Below are 18,320 nucleotides of genomic sequence, written 5' to 3'. Positions count from 1 at the left end.
GTCAGTTATCAGCTGTAGACTTCAGGAGAAAATTTAATTACCACTGGCAAACTCAGTTTCCTGCTGTTAGTTAGAAGTGCAATTTGCATTGAATAATGGAAAACATGGAATGATGTTTAATGTCTGAATTTCTAATTTCCCCAGCAAGTATTTTAATTACACACTATCTCAACAGGAACAGAGATAAAAAGGCCACAAAAATAACTTCATTGGTGTTGATCACCTGGGACACAGAAGTGTACCACAGAGCAGAGTGCTTTGCAGGCATCATTCAACCTACTGGGACAAGACAAACAAGCTGTCACTGACTGCTTGGTATGGCACTGCCAACAACACTGACAGACTCCCTACAGAGCAAGTAGTCAACAATTACTGTCTCTGTAAGAGCTGAGACTCCCACCTTCTGATTCTACCTTTCTTAATTTCCTGCTTATTATACAGAACAAACAATGCAGTGAAATTGCTTCTGCACATACCCAACCCAAAAGTTCCTGGATGAGGCATATTACTATGCTCCAGCCTAACTTCTGGCAGAATGCAACCACTAGTCCAACTTTAAAGTAGTAACTCTTGAATGCAGGTCCTTTTCATGGGGGCAAACTGTCTATATTGAGCTCAGTCTCTAACTGAGGAGCATGCCACAGAACTCTGACCTCTAAGGTTTTGAAAATAAACCTTCTACATGTGAATCAAGCATAGGCAGTAATCTTTGCTCCATCTGTCTGCAAAAACCTGAGACCACAGTTCTGAAAAGAACTGCCTCACTAAAGAGGGGGCTGGTGGCATTGCTCAACTGGGGCACAAAAAGCCACCCGAAGGTGCAGTTTTCAACAAACTCAGTTGGATCAACCTGAAGTCTGGGTGTTTTTTTTTTTTTTTTTTTTTTTTTTTTTTTTTTTTTTCCCAGTCATAAGATCTGAAGTGAGAGATGGGATTAGATATTGTTGAAGAAGCAAGGAGGAAAGGGGGAAAGCAAGACCTATCCCTTCAGCAGCAGTTTCCAGTGAAATCAAATTAAGCTCATCACAAAAACACACTCATTTTCACAGGAAGGCCCAGCTAAGAAATGTCACTGGTCACCTTGTCAGAAAACACTGTTGCATGACAGGAACTAGCTGTCATCAGTGATCAAGAAACACTAAGATATGTACCATAAGTTTTGGTCAGGAATTTTTCAGGCTTCTCACAACCATAAACAAGCCTTTTTGTTGTAATAGAAAAGGGCACATCGTGTTTGGACAAGAGCATTATTCTAGAATAATTTCATAGTAAAAAAAAAAAAAAAAAAGAAGAAAACACATTTTTCCTAGAAATAAAAGCCCCAACAAAACAGCAGTTACTGAAAGTACTCACCCACTACGCAGGCAAGAAATTCAGGTTTCTGGCCTAAACCCAGTGGAACAGAAACTGTTTCCTGCATCACAGGAGAAGACGTTAGTCAGATAGATACCAGGTAAACCATGGGAAATTTCTGTTCATTTTTCTGTCTTTCCTCTCTTATTCTCCATTGAAAGACCACTGGAATCCAGTCTGAAGCATAACAGCAGGATCTTGTTAAAAGTCACCAGGTTCTCTACAAAGAAAAGCTATTCCCAATCAGTTGGTAAGAACCCTTGCCATACCTAAAGATAACATTTTTCACCTGCTAACTTCTGAACCTTTTCACCACTTGTGATGACTTTCTGGCAAAGAACAGCCACGTACCCAGATCAGCAAGTGCCTACATGGAGTTCAACATGAACCAAGGAACAACAAAAGGTGAAGGAGGGTGGGAGCAAGGAACTGGGAGTGAGCATCCCAGCAAGATAAGAAGGAGCTGGAATTGACTGAGTTGCTAAATTGAGGACTGTTGGAAAACTTTGAAGGTCAGGTTCTCACACCTGTGCTTAACCAATTATATGTTAGTTGTTAAGGGCCTCAAAGATATGTATCCAATCACAATGGGCCAAGTTAGTGCAAACAACTTTAAGAAATAGTATATAAAGAGTTAGTTTTCTATAATAAATGGCTTTGTCTAATCACATTGATCTCCAACTGAGTCCATTCCATGACAACCACTCTCTTCCATGACTCTGAAAACCTTGTTATATCAGAGAATTATCTCTGATTCTACAGAGAAACTTGAGCATCTCATCTCATAGTGCTGCAAAGAGCACAGAATAAAACCAAGCAGACTATTTGCCACAGGACACTAAAAGCAGCAGCTTCCTAAATGCCCCAAAGGTCTCACCTTTTAAGCCATCAGTACTCCTTAAGACATTCTCAGACAACAACCCCTATGCTTCTTACACATTGCATTACCCACTCTGAAATGCACTGTACTCCCAGGCTAACACATAGTTGCTTTGTTCCCCCTAGTAATCAGTCAGCTGCTGTTCCTGTTACCAGATTTGGACTCCTCTCCCAAGCAACGTACAGTAGTTATTTCCATTCAGAAATACCAGCTGCCGTGAAATGATTACCCCAAGTGGTTAATGCGTTGCATCTAACCTCACACCTAACCTCATGATTTCACTGAAAACATTGCTCCCTCTACCTGCTAACATATCCTGGAACACCAGAGCAATGAGCCTACAGCTTGCTCTGGCATTCTACTTTGAACTTCACTAGCTGTGAGGGAGGAAAGCAGGAAGGGGTTAAAAAGGGTTCAGAAATTTACAGTTTCCCCAGAAAAGAAGATAGAGAATATCTCTGCCAAAAGAGGTATTTCAGGAAGTCCTGGCACCAGATCTAACACCGGTTTGACTGTTGAACTGTTCCACAGCTCCTCATGTTCCTAGTTAACCCTTCTTCCAGCTGCACTGCAGAGCTTAGAAATGAACTTGATGAAACATGAATAACACACAATGCATATCATTAGTGCTTGCTACTTAGCAGAAAAATCAATACATGCTCTGTTACAGCATAGGACATCTTGTTACTCTAGTCCTTGCACTCTGAGGAAGCAGCTCCCACAGCCAAGCTTTACGCAGCCTGTAGCAGACAAAAGGTGGGAAGATCCCAGCAACAATTCCAGCAATGAGAATGCTGAAAGCCTTAGCTATTGACCATGAAATACGGTTTTAGAGGTAACTGTTTCTTGTTTGGAGATCTCAGCCTCTCCTCTTTTCCAAATAAGCTAGTATCAGGACACTATGGAAACATTTAAGGAATGCTGCTTTCTGGTCTTAATTTTGTTAGCTAAAGCTCTGCTGCTTACAAGCACAGTGAAATCCCATATCCATATTTACAGCTAAGGAATGTACCTATATTTACAAGATCCCCAACTTAGTTGACGAAAAAAAAAAAAAAGAAAATTTCACCATCCCTATAGAAACTATATAATCCTAGTTTATAGTGACAAAAATGAGGGACAATTAGGCAAAGATATGATCATGGCCATACATCCAACACGGGGGAAGATGGGAGATGATGGAAAATATTGATTTGGACCCTGCAAATTATTTGTGCTCCCTTTCCTATCTGACATCCGTTGAAGAGCTGTTCATTATGTTGGGTGTTCTGCAGGCTGGCAACCACGCAGAACACAGCCATTTCAGAACACATGCCAAAAAAAGGCATTTATGCCAAAACCAGCACAGAACAGATGTGCTATGAACAGAACAGGGAACTCTTCAGGCCACATTCTCCAGTGACATCTGTGCCAAGTCATATTTTGTATTGGCTATTTATAGCATTTTTCAATATTTGCTACAAACACAAATGGATTTAGCTCCACAAGGTAGGAAAAGCATCTCAATTTTGCAGGCAGGACAGTGGTGACTGAGACAGAATCATTTGTCCAGGGACATAGAGTACAATGTCAAAACCACAAGTTGAACACAGATGTCTTGGGATTCACAACTATGCTGTGAATGGCATTGCTTTTTTCCACCCTTCCGAATAGCCTTTTTCAAGTAGCCACATGGCATTGCTTTACCAGCTCCAATGAAGCAACAGCCACCTGGCAGTTCAGGACAAATCTTTTGCAGCCTACAGTAATGAAACCTGACAGGTTGGGCATGAAGTTCCCATCTGGAACTGGAAGGTAAACTCAAGTCTGCAGGAAAATTGACCAAGCCAGTCCATGGCTCAGTTAATTATTTCAGATCACTGTCAGAACACATGAGATCATTCACAATCACAACCACACAAGTGCTTTCACACCCAATGTCCACAGTCCTTCTACAACAGTATGATCTTTGGAAAGTAGTACAGATGACGTGTCACATTCAGACAGCGAATTGCAATTCCTAGGACATCATCTATACAAGCAACACTGTAAACCCAATGCCCTGCTGTTTGTGGGGCTCTGCCTATGAAGAAAAACAAAATGGAGGCATTAACAGATGCAGTGATAAGGAAGAGAAAACAAAAATAAATTTTTCCTTCCCCAAGTACCTTCCTGCCTGTCAAACAGAATGCTGTGACTGAGTTATTGCAAAACCCTGCCTCCTGGTATAATTGAAAACCTTGCAGCACTGCCTATGTTTGCACTGCCTAATGCTCTGTTAAAAAGGGTGTGCAAGACAGGCGTTTTAAGCAAATCTGATAGGGGGTAAGAGAAAGTCCTCAAAGACATGGGTAAATGCACACCCGCCTCCACAACAATAGCATTCAACCATAAGGACTAAGTGTTCCCTGTACTCTCCAGTCAGTTTAAAAATAACACAGTGGGAAAACACTACCAAGAAGCATGGAGAGGTAGTCCATGCAGGAGAAACTGGCTGTAAAGCATGACTGAGCCAGTGCATTCATGTAGCTTTTACCATAGCCAAATTTGTCTCGCCTTCAAGAATTTCACAGTAAGACTGTGCTGACAGATCATTAGTTTTCCTACCTAACAAAATTTCAACCTCTCTTCCATGGCAGGTCATTGATTCTCTTAAACCGGTTATCCAAAAGTGAAATAATTTGAAGCTTTTTTTTTTTTTTCTTCATCTTGAACTAGGGAGGACTAGTATATGCAAATGAAATACATCCACATACTGCACACCCTTTTTCCATTAGTTGTGCACTGTGCTGTCAGCCTGGGAGACCACATAGCACTCCAGACAAGGAGCCCCCTCCAAAAGAAAATCAAGGAGCATCTCTACTAGTTTTGTGGGGTACCACAGCAGCAGTTACATTCAAACCAAAGAACGCCAAGTAGTCTGTCAATTTCCCAGTGTCTAGATAATCTGGCTAGCATAAAGTGTTTAGAAGTGATCAGTACAGTTCAATTATCATTAATGACAACCAGTGGGAATGAGATGATGTTATGTTGAAAGCACAAGGAAATGCTGTCTTACCTGGGGCAATTTCAAAGAGATGTTTCCCTGGTTCATCAGGATTAGGTGGCAGCTCATTCACCTGATTACCTTGCAGTAGTATCAAGCCCTGTAAGGGACACAAACACCAGAGAAAGGGGAAAGGCTACAGAGAGGATTGCAAAAGTAAGATAAACATAACAAACATAGCAAATTTAAGCTTCAGTTTTCCAGAGAGCCCATCTCCTTTCTACCCTTCTGATCAAGAAAAGATTGATCTGGGCATGCACCTGCCTCACCTGTCTTTTCTCTCACACTGAGCACTTATGATAAAATGATCTTTCCTCTAGAATAATACTCTGAGCATGCATAGGAGATTTGAATATTCATAGCTTATAGAACAACAAATACTACTCTATATCTAACAGATCTGCATTACCCCTCCAGTGTTGCTATGTTTAAAAAAAACAAAACAAAAGATGATAAAAGTTCCAGAAGCAAAATTACCCTGCTCACATTGCATATATGCAGACTGTTCAACAATGTGGATTATTGGTATTCCATCTACAGAATATAAAAGCAAAAATAATCATGAAAGAAAAAAATAGAAACTGTGAAGTCATTATTTACTGAGGCCTTCAGTTTAGATATCCTTGGTTTTGCTTTAAGGAAATAATAATTTTGTCTCAATTGTTTCTTTGTATTTAAAAATTAAAATTCTGTCCTTCGTGTAACAGGAAGAGATGGGTTTGGATGTTCTGTACCACACTGTAAATTTGTGCATAATGCATTTGACATACGCAGTTTTGAATGGGAATTAAAGCCTGAACAATGACAGAAGAGACCGCTCAAAAGACAGCCAAAGATATTCAGCCAAACTCTGCAAGGGGCCAAAACCAGCACCTGCTGGCTCCACAAAGCATTCAAAAGAGATACTAAACTAAGCTCCACATGCTACCTTGCAGTACCTTCCTCTGTGCCACATTCTGCATTAGGCAGCGCAGCCCAAAACAGCAGTGTCTGCAGACCCACTGGGCAGACATTTACCTTCTTTCTTGCTGAAGCCCCTGCGCTAAACATATATGTTGCAACTTGCACAGCTGCTGTGCTCCAGGAGAGAGGAAGGAGAAGCATTAGACCTGAATGACATTGCTATTCCTATGCTGCAGGAAACAAGGAGCACTGCCCACTAGAATTCCAGAGCAGAGCTGCTATGTGACCAGCTGTGGAGCTAGTAAAGGGCTGAGATAGAAGAGGATAGTGCAGATGGGCAGAGAAGTACCTCTCCACACTGTAAACTCCACCATGAATTCTCAGCTTCTAAGTAAGATCAGATCAACCATGGAACAAGAATTTCTAAAAGGGTCAAGTCTTGCCATACTCATAACTCTGACACCTGACCTAAAAGAACAAAATATTTCTGATATCAGCATCCTGAAAAACTAAAATTATACTATCAATTACCACCATATATGAACTGCTTTCTCCCAGAAGGCAAAGAGCAAAATTCCCAAGCAAATTAAAGCCCTATACACACTGCAACTCATGAGATTCATGAAAAATTGAGGCAGTGTCAGGGCATATCATGTCAGACAGGAATAAGGACCAAAACATTAATCACAGAATCATAGAATAGTCAGGGTTGGAAAGGACCTTAAGATCATCTAGTTCCAATGCCCCTGCCATGAGCGGGGACTCCTCACACTAAACCATGTCACCCAAGGCTTTGTTCAACCTGGCCTTGAGCACCACCAGGGATGGAGCATTCACAACTTCCTTGGGCAACCCATTCCAGTGCCTCACCGCCCTCACATAAAGAACTTCCTCCTCATATCCAATCTAAACTTCCCCTGTTTAAGTTTTAACCTATTACCCCTAGTCCTATCACTACAGTCCCTAATGAAGAGTCCTTTCCCAGCATCCTGATAGGCCCCCTTCAGATACTGGAAGGCTGCTATGAGGTCTCCACACAGCCTTCTCTTCTCCAGGCTGAACAGCTCCAACTTTCTCAGCCTATCTGCATACGGGAGGTGCTCCAGTCCCCTGATCATCCTCGTGGCCCTCCTCTGAACTTGTTCCAACAGTTCCATGTTCTTTTTATGTTGAGGACACCAGAACTGCACACAATACTCCAAGCAAGGTCTCACGAGAGCAGAATAGAGGGGCAGGATCACTTCCTTTGACCTGCTGGTCACACTCCTTTTGACACAGCCCAGGATATGGTTGGCTTTCTGGGCTGTGAGCACACACTGAAGCCAGCTCATGTTAGGTTTCTCATCCGTCATCGATCAAGTGAACACAGCATGATTTTCAAAGACAGGACCCTGAGTTTTGCTTCTACCCAAAGCTGAGAGTTTTTTTGACATGGAGCAGTTCTCTTTTGACAAGGCAGTTCTCTGAAACAAAAATGGTTTAATCAAATATGCTGAGGCCCACACCCCATCTAAGCAAAACTACCCAGTTTCAAAGTGGGTAGTGCCTACAAGCCAGTACAAAATAAAAATTAGGTCTTCCTTATCCGATAATGCAAGCATAAATCCCCATTTGAAACAGTTACCTAAACCTCACATCTATAATCAAGCAGAACTCAGGGCTTGATTCAGTCCTGTATTACTTAAGAAAAAGGCGTGCTTTTGTGGTCTTCTTCAGTGAGACAAACTTTTGGTACATGAGCATGATGTTTACTCTAGAAGAGATTACAGAGGCATAAATTGGCTGAACTAACATTCCTAACCCTAACCAAAGCATTTCTGAGTAAAAATAGACTTTCTTTTCAATCCTTTTCAGAACATATTTGATTCCATATGGCCTGTACAAAGCCCTTGTTTGGGTGACTGGTTTCTTAGTCTCACTTTAATGAGCTTTGATGAAATGGAAAAGAAGAAGACCACTATGAAGTAGAGCTCATTTAAAAAGACAAACAGAAAATCAAACCACAGACATGGAACAGTGGAATGAACGCAGGACTTGCTGAGGACTGTTCTCCAGTATAGCTACTTCATCCTTACCAGTGTGCACCTCATTCAGCTTGCAATGAGGTTGCAGCAAGTTGAGCTGGTAGCATAACAACTAGGACTAGGGAAATACAATTAGAAGAATGATTCTGAGAAAGGAAAATTGAAGGATGCTTACTCTACCCATGAAAACAAGACAAGTCTGCAACCTAGGCTCATCTCTGGAAAGTATTTTTAGGTCACAGGTGTATAGATAGCAAAGATCTTCCAAACACCTCCTTGAGCATTCTTCTCTGCACATGTCAGCAGATTGTGCTGGCTCTTTTATCCTGTCCTTTTAGGGGACAGGAGACTTCTCCAGAGGGTATCATAGTACCTAGCTCACAGCTGTCCAATCTGTTTAGCACACTGTGGAAAACTCTAAATAAACACTCTGAAAAGATAGAAAAACACTCAGGTCATACTATCAGGAGGGTGTATCAATTCTGACAGTTGCTGTCACCAGTAAAAAGACATTCCTAAATTTAAACAGATTGATGTGTCCTTGTCCAGCAGCTGCTCAGACTGCATTAGCAATCTTGCTTGGGAAGTAAATTAATGATGGATTTAATCAGTTTAAATTCTCCAAGGTCTAACTTGATATATGCCAAAGCATGCCCCAGAAATAAACTTCAGTTCATGACTAAGTTATTCCTCCCTCCCTCAGGCTTTGGGAGCCTGAGCTGGCTGAACACTCAAGGGACAGGCAATATTTTAAAGACCTTCCAGTAAGCTGAAGGTCCAAATCCAATTTTTGATGATAGAATCACCTTGTACCCTTTGGGGCATTTGTGCTTTGAGGGAAAGTCTTAAGAGCACAGGCGTTCATACCTTAAAGGTATTACTGTAAGAAGACCAATTGAGACTTTCTTCACTGAACCAGGCTCTTGAGAGCCAGGGCTTGGAAAAGAAAAGCTGTGATACAGGAAACATGAACAGAAAGCTTCCTTTCCTTGGCTGAGTCCCTGAACAAACACAGCTGGTGCCAGAACACTGATCACCCTAATTCTCCTACCATTACCTTTAACACAGCACATCAGACATGGTTACAAATGCTTACAAGATAGGAGAGGGAAAATAGTGGGGCTCAAATCTGCCCTCAGATATGTATTTCTGAATCCCAGGCCAAGGATGATGAACTAACTACATTAATTTCTTTATTTTAGCTGAACATTGATGAAAATTTCTACAACAACTTTCTGAACCCAAATTTTAAGGATCAAACAGCCCAAGCTAACCAACAACCAGGCTTGGCCTTAGTCTCAGATGATGGACAAGATGGATGTCAAATTGCCTCTTAGCAGGCTGAGGATAGACCCTCCATGGTTCAACTGATTTAGCAGAACAATTAATTGATAAACTGAGTTAATCACTGTCTTAGATCCTCATGTCTCAGGCCAGGAACAGAGAGCAAAATAACTTAAGGAAACCTAAGCTCAGAGCAATATTAACATTCTGTTTACCTTATAATTTTCCAAAAGAAAAGAAAAAGTGAATGAAGATTCTGAGAGAAAAAATAACTCTCCCCTCAACATTCATTTCTCCTGTGTTCTTGACACCCTCAGATTTCCTCATCAAAAAAACAAAAATCTCCCCTAAAACCCAAACATCTCCCTTCCCCAAAAAAACCACCACCAAACCATATACACCAAACCTTTACTTTCTTGAGTAAGATTCCACCTGAATTTATCTGGCAGTCCAGTTTTTTCACAAGGCCTTTTTAAGAAGAAAAAAAAAAAAAAAAAAAAAGAAAAGTTTCTAACATTACTGGAACTGGATTTTGTTTGGGGGGAATATTTTGTGAATAGCAGACCTTAAGAGTCAATACTGGGAAATAAAGAGAAGACTTCTGAAGCTGAATACATGCTAGAAACACCTAAACAAAAGGTATAACAGATTTCCATTTTGTGGAGGATTTTGGGTTTTGTTGTTTTGGGTGGGGTTTTTTTGCCCTTTTTTTTTTTTTTTTTCCCTTTCTGTCAAGCATTACCTGCAAATCACACTGGACCAGAGGGTTGCAGAAGCACCTACGGGTGTGAGTAACAGCAGCAGTTCCACCTGCATATTGCTCATGGAGTAGATGGAACGATGAAGTCTGGTTATCTCAAAGATTTTCCAGGTACTGGCTGCCTTTTTCAGCCAAAACAAAACCCTCTTCATTAGAAGCTAATAATCTCCACAATGACTTGGAGGATGAAATTCCAGTCTGTTTCATATGTAAGCACAGCTTTGCTCCTTCACCTTGCAAAGTACACCTTAGATTGGAAAGAGAAAGCAGATAGCCACAAGATAGATTTTACTGACAAAAAATGTTCAGAATACCTGTGGATAGTCTGAGAGGACAGAGATGTGCAGGCTCACACAGAACTCTTGGAGAAGAGGGAGAAATGTCAAAATGTCCTGTTATTATGAGATATTGCCTAACATCCAGTTAATTTCCATTACCAGCCTCAAGGGTCACAGCTGTCTTTCTAAGCTATGTAGCCATGCTTGTACTACAGTCCCTTCATTCCAGAGAATCCCAACCAATAGCCATCTATAGGTTCCAAAAGTACATCTTGCATGTGGGATACATGCAGTTCTAGTCGAAATGAGATATGAATCCTAATTTGCAACTGTTAGAATACAGAGCATGGTCTTGCATCATCCTATACAAAATGGTTTCCCTCAGTGGCAGATGTATGGCAACCCTGCTCCTAAAAAGAGATAGGGTTAAAGAAACTCTTTCCAACATGACTATCTGAGGCAGCTCCTTCCTCATCATGTTCACTGATACAATTCAGAAGTGGCCAGCTCTCCCCATGTATTGTCTAGGAAGATAAGGTACTGGTCTTAAATGTGCAAAATCTAGTTGTTGCTTGCAGAGTCCTGAGCAACAGCAGGTACATCATCAAGTTCAAGTCTTTCTAGCCTTTACACAGCAGGTTATCCCTAATGATAGATCAAATCCCTGATTAGGTAAGAGCAAGATGCAGCTAACATCCTCATGCACTTACCATGTGTGTGTCAGGCTCACAGGGGAAAACTCATTTCCATTCTCACTCTACAGTGAAATTTAGGTGTAGCAGTTAAGCACACAGCTGCATCAAGCAGTAATAATAGACTATAACAAGTATGCGGATTGTGATATTACACAGCCTATCTGTCACCCTCTAATGCTTGTACTGATTCATCAGGAGGCAGCAGTAGAGGGACATTATCTATCTTATTCAATTATATTCTCTGTTCAATCACTCTAGTTAAAGGACTGACAAAACAATGACTACATGAAATATGCTGCATAAGATACTACATCAGCTAGGAAAAACCTTAGCTCAGATGCTGCAATAATATTTTACAAGCACGTAGAAGAACCTGAATAAGAAATTCTTCACCTCAGCTGTAAGCTTTATCTCATCCTGCAACACACCTCCTCCCCACAAGTGCTGTAGATGTAGAATTGTCAGAGAAGCAGAAATTAATCCTGAATCTAGTGCCAAGTCTAGACTGCCAACTACAATATACTCAGCTCTGCATTTCCCCTAGGTACAGGAGCACAGTCCTTTTTTTATAACTTGTTCTAGGGAACCACTTTTAATTGTAAGAAGTTGGTACTAGAATAGCAACAAGGTTGCAAAAAGGCATGTGAAGCAGCAGGAAGTTATTAAAAAAATCCATTAATTAATACTTGGCTTGAGACATACTTGTGCAATATTCACTTCATTAAAACTGTTTAAAATATTCACTACCAAAAAGTTGCATGTTACATGCCCATAGGAAAGTTGCATGGTGACCATCTATCACCCTTTATGACCCGCCAACTGTTCTACAGCAACCCAGCACAAAGTTAATTAGAATCTCCTAAATCATTTGCAAGAATAAATGTACTTTGGAAAGCTTCTCTGCACACATTTGTTGTCCTGTGGACAAACCAATATAGCTGATCTAAACTTTAAATTAAATTTAAATTACTAAATTTTAAGTAGCCCTACTGTGGTTCAATTTACTCAATTATCATTTAGTGGTTGCTAAATAGTAATTGCTAGCAGGCTGTCTAGCCACTAGCCAACCTCTTCTCTCACTTCTAGCTCCTAATCATTCTGACACTCTTTCCTCTGTCAGTTTTCTTCCTACAGTCTACTTTGGGATGGCTCTATGACACTGTTTAAGATGTATTGCACAACAGGACTTAACCTGTTTCCACCAGGAAAAGTGTTCTTTCATTCATGCTCCATAAAGTATAAAAGTTTTGACAAAGGAAGTTTTGACTTCAGATAGTTTTTCCCCGCACTATAGACATTTTTCCCCAGTCTGCTAAATTAGTTTTCACTATCAGACTCATACTTCTCCTAGACAAAGACAGCACAAAGCCTGCATACATTTCTCCTCAAAATTTTCATGGAAAAGCAGTCATTCCCAGGTGCATATAAAACACACTAAACCACATATTACACAGCCCATGCTCAAGTCATGCATGCTGGCATATAACAAACCTACATATTCTACCTACACAAGCCAGCCCTAAGTGGCTGGCTCATCTCTTGGTTTAACAATGGATAGTTGTGAGATAATAGGGCCTAGCTGACTAAGCAAGGTTTTTCACTCCTGCCTCGGTAATCTAGGACTCCATAGGTCTTTCTGTCAAACTCCAGTTTCATAGATGACCATAGTAAGGTTTGGAGGTCAGTGTGCCCTAATGGGTAAAGAAACACCTTCTAATCTTTTCCCAAGCTGTACTACTTGCCAGGGTAGTACCTAAGTCTCCCTGCAACGTCTCTTGCCATTGAGTCTCTTTAAGTGTGTATGGTTTTGGCTAGGATAGAATGCAACTGAAATGAGCTGTCAATCAAAGCAGTGACTACGACCCACAGAGAAGTCACAATCAACACACCCGACAGTTCTCTAGTTATACCTGAGGTTTAGTTTCCTCTTCATCCTTATAATAGAAGAGCTGGTCCCCACGCAACACAAACCACCTCTGCTGCCAGTTCTTCATAATGCTTCTCTGTTTCTTCAGCCAGCCACACTTCAGCACACGTTCTTGAGGGTTTGGAGAAGAAGGTCTGGGAGGAGGCCCAATCTGTTCACCCATCACCAAACTCTTTGACCGGGCTGAAAAAGCAATTACAGAGCAAATGAAACAAAGAAATAAGTATAAGAACACACAGAAAGACTAAACTGTTCCATACTTTCTTCCCAGACATGGACAGAACATTACATGCATGCTCACTCTTTGAATAAGTACCTGTTTTTTAAGCTTTACATTCAAGTTCTTGATAGTCAAACACAAGACAAACATCATTTTGGTGCTACTCACTCCAGCAGCCTTCTAAGTGACACAATACCTTCATTAAGGTTTCACTGCTCATGCTACCTTTTTTTATGTAAGTCATTACTGCCTTCCAGTTCTACATGGGAATAATGGCATTGCTGTCTCCTAAAGGGAGATTGACCCAGTGAGAATGTCTAAGTGTGGTGACGGAGAAACAGAAAAGAAGGAAGTATCAGAAAATATTCTCACTCCACACCCTACTATCCAGAATGATTACAGTCACCTTATTCTTCAGGGCTTTCTGACACTGAAGCAGAAAAACCACCATGAATATATTAAAAAAAAAAACAAAACAAAACAAAAAAACCAAACAAACAACAAGATAAAAAAACCCCATGTAAATCTCAGGAAAGACTTCAGAAGAAGAAAATAATGCTAGTTTTCTTCCTCTTCTCCTCTCACAATCCTGCAGTAAGAGTACTGAAGCTTTGGGGCATTTGAACTAATCTAGAGTAGCAGATAATGATTATATATTGCAGGCAGCAAGCTAGTCCTCTAGAACAGATAGGTTAGATAACTTCATAGGTCTTTTTCCCCTCTACTTCCTCTGGATTTACGAAGTATCTTATAATTAATACCTCGTGCCATTTTCCTTCATTGCTGCCAACATGATCCTGTTCCTTCCCATTTTCTACATTCCACAATCAACATAGAAATTTTATAATTGCCCACTTGAAACAGAGGTACAGTTTACAGGTCAGTACCAGTGAATCCACATCATTGATGTTTCATGTTAGCACCTAAAAACCCAGGCAAACTTGTTATTCAGACATCCCTGATACATTACAGCTAATTCAGCCTGTAACAAAGGGCAATCCTCTGCCTCTCAACATGCCGTCTAGTTTTTCCTCTTCTGAGGTCAGAAAATTAAAACATCTTGCCTTGATATTACTACCTGGCTCTGGTTTCTACCCCTGGTTTTTCACCACAGAGTGATACAACTGACAAGATATGCCAAAGAAAGAAAAATAAAATGGAGGTGGTGGTTGGGGAATAAAACATATATATATATATATATAAAATATATCACAACAACAACATTAAATTTGATCTTATTTCTTCTCTTCCATGAAGCAAGCTGCAATAGAAGGAGAGGCAGATATAAAGTACTGAGTTCAGATCTTTGGAGAGCCTTCTCAGTGTAATTCAGTAAGGGAAATCATACTTGTGTTCACAATAAAAATCTATTTTGAAGCTTCCCGTGACCTGGCAGGCAGGACATCATGTTCTGCTTTGTAAAGAAATATAAGCCCAGCACTTTTATACACTAAACATTTCTGTTAGGGGAGGGCAGATCTGAATGGTAGCACATCATCCATTACCAAAAAGTCTCAGTGACAGCAATCTCCACTTGTCTCGTAACATATACTCCACTCCGGCTTAAAAATCCACTCACCTTTCTTTTAACAATCCAGTAGGCTCTCAATCTGGCCTCTGACAACTTCTTGGTTTTATAGACAGAAGATGGTATCACTTTGTTAGTCTTGATTTTCAGTGAAAACCCTATCTGATGGGCTGAAGGAATTACTCCTACCCATATTTCTTTGAACTGACAAGCTAAATTCTGCTATTCTCAACAGATTAATAACAGGTTTGCCTTGTGCCTCAATCAAGAGAAATCAGGTTTCACCCTGTAACTATTTAATGCAGTTAGAAATTAAGCTTTTCTTTTGTTTTTAGTCTCATATTAAAATTGAATTAGAAACTTCAAATGTTATAAGAAGCACTGATACAGTATCACAGCTTTTTCAGAATTACACTTCTCTTACTTTTGGTTAAAATGCCTTGCTGAATTTAACCTGAGCTCATATACAGTATTGGTCCTACATTAGTGAAGTTTACCAGCAAGCTTCAGATTTGCCTAAGCAACCCAGCACTGCTCAATTCTGATTTTTACATAGCCAAAACAATAAAAAAAAAAAAAAAAAAAAAAAATTAGCGTAGAATTCACCTAAAAATCAGGCTTAGGCTCTAATCTTACTCACTATGGCCTGAACTCTCACACACAGGCATTTTCATTCCAGCAAAATGTATGAAGAACCACTTTTCATCAAGATGTGAAGAGCCTTATACCTTAATATATCCCTTCCTGGCAATACAGTGCCCTCTAGCAGATTATTACAAAAAATACCAGAACAACTTCACCTCCTTCCCCATGCCCTATAACTGCCAAGAAATGGAGGATCCTATTTCATACGCATGTAGTAAGAAAACTTTTCACATTAAAATCTCAATTGTAGAGGCTCATAAGGATTTAGCTAAAGGAACCACCTCTGCTTCATCACAGGCCACATTTTACAACAAGGTGAAAACTGCAATCTGGTTTAAACCATCCCAGATTTACATTGCAACATACGTTACTACAAGAATAGCCCAAGAATCTGCTTTTCAAAATGAAACTATAATGTTTCTTAGCCAGCATCTTGGCTATTAACCTAACCTGTTAGTCTAATAATATCAAAGTCCATACTACAGTTTGCTCCTCAGCAGTCTCCAGATTGTGCAACTCCCAGCACTTTCTAGTCTTCCTGACTTGCATATAGTGATATAAATCCTCTCCTGCCTCACCCCTCCCCCTAAAAAGAAATCAAATTTATTAAAGTGGGAACTTAACTTTATTTTAGCATGTATACTTTATTTAGCATCTATACACAAAAGACATCAAATATCCAGCTTTGGAATAACCCAAAGTATGCTATCTTGTATCTCCCCTGCACACAACCTCTGGTATTATTTGTACAGCTCTACCTAGTAATTACTTATTAAAGTGCAGAATTAAGGCTTTCATAATCAGTCACGGAAGAACATATATATTCGTATTTTTATTTTAAGCAGCACCATGTCTTAGTCAATCGCAATGGCTGTTAATTCTTCATGTTTAGCTTTCCATATCCTTAGAGTTTCTAGTCATGACTGTAATAGTTAATTTAATTAGGGAGCTACTTAGCAACCTCATCTGTAAGTCAACAGCATGGATCAGATAGAAATTTTTAGGAGGACAAATTATTTATGGCTATTAACAACATTGATGTTTATATTGCATGCTTCACGTAATACAATAACTGCATAGAGGTCAGAAGAAAACTTTCACAGATGAGCACAGCCTGCCTCTAAAGCAGCACATCTTTCATACTACTGGGATCAAAACATCTCCTTTTATAATCTGATTCAGTACATCAAGCCCTTTATTCTTAATAGTAGATATGTATTCTTAGTGCTCATCCATTTAACAGAATTACGGAATCAGCAGAGCATAAGGAAGAGAACAAATCAATAAATCAGACTCATAACAACTCATCAAATACTTTACATGCTCTAGAGCTCTGATCCAGTAATGCCTTTTCAATAATATTGTGCAATTTGGTTTTGCTCTTTACATTTTCATTAATCGATTATAAATTCCATACACATTAAGTTCTAAACCAAAATCAATGTAGAAAAGATTCAACCTCTCCTTGGAAAATGGTTTAGGATTCTTTTACACAGCACAGCAAAGCGAAAATACTGACTGCGTGACATAGTCAGTAGCAGGGAAACAAGGCAATTACAGCACAGCAAGATTACAACAGACCATGAAGACCCATATCCTTGCTGCCCCATAGGTGGCACTAACAATGAGACAAGCCTGGTTTTTTTGGCATGACGCATCATTAGATGGCAAAAATCAAAATTGCAAATGTTGAAAACACTCCTGTGACTGGAAGTGACACTGGCATATAGAAGATCTCATATCTAGATGAATATGGGAAGAGGAATATAAGGAAAGGCAGTGGGTGACAATCAATGCTCACTATGCAACTTCCTAAGCTGCACTAGATAAGCTCCCCATCCAAAACCCCACATTAGGTTGGCATATCTTTAACAGTAAACTCAAAGATTATTATAATCAGCAGATAGATCAAATCAGATGGAGCCATGCTGCCATTCTTAACAGACAGCAACCCCTATTCCCATCCCAATTCAGCACTGTCTAAAGCTACTGTTTTTCCATTTCTCTTCCTTGCCCTATTAACAGAGCACCATATAGTTCTACAAGAGTTTCTCTGCAACTTTGACCTACCTCCAAGCAACATACATATTCCCGTTTTCTCATCACATCTATTTTCTACCCTCAGCATGCACATAACACAGACAACTTCTTTCCTACATATACCATCCCCCTTCTTGAGCTCAGTCCTGCCTGGCAACATTATTCAGTCTTTACCACTTTCCTCTCACTCGCAGCTCCAAACACCACTACAGATTTGAACAATCAATAAATCAGGGGCATGGAAATCAATCTAGTCAATGCAATTCAATATCAATTAAAGTTGTAATCTTTTGAACTTCTGTAGGCAGTCAGCTTAAATCAATACAGTTATTAAAATTGATTCTGGCTGACAAACTGCCCTACAGTGAAGGCACTTTGCTCTAGTGTTTCTTCAGTCTAATGACAGTGACACTATATTATTTCTGATACAGTTTTTGTTTAAAGTACTAGCCACAAAGGGAAGTGGTTTTACATACTATAAACAAGATTTTCAGTAGTTCCATTTAATTAAATAGATTTGCCTCAAAAATGGATGCACTTAAACACAAGAGTCGTAGAAAGAGATACTGCATTTTCTTTCACCAAATTGTAGGTGATAAAATACTTGGTTTAGATTTGTTTTCTATGTCCCTTACACATCTGTATTTCTGTTTGGATTTGACTGCTAAGATACCACAGTCAGTAAGCACAAATGAAACCAAGACACTTCCTCAACACAGTCTGAGAATTTAACACCTTGAAACACAATTGGCAAGGAA

The 18,320-nt window shown here is 39.8% G+C and overlaps 1 protein-coding gene across 2 annotated transcripts in view; it reads right to left on the bottom strand.

The window, feature by feature from the left end:
• The window catches only part of ARHGAP22 (Rho GTPase activating protein 22), a gene marked incomplete at both ends in the record, with an annotated part of 152,540 nt that overhangs the window by 119,245 nt on the left and 14,975 nt on the right, over positions 1-18,320 (bottom strand). For both annotated transcript variants that reach the window (XM_080620945.1, XM_080620946.1), the window contains 2 exons: positions 5,271-5,358; positions 13,113-13,312. In XM_080620945.1, coding sequence (XP_080477071.1) covers positions 5,271-5,358; positions 13,113-13,312 — 288 coding nt within the window. The remainder of the gene's footprint in view (positions 1-5,270; positions 5,359-13,112; positions 13,313-18,320) is intronic.

Source organism: Psittacula echo, assembly GCF_963264785.1.
Source record: "Psittacula echo genome assembly, chromosome: 6".
NCBI lineage: Eukaryota > Metazoa > Chordata > Aves > Psittaciformes > Psittacidae > Psittacula > Psittacula echo.
Note: the sequence above shows the minus strand (reverse complement) of the source record. Positions and strands in the feature narration are given on the sequence as shown.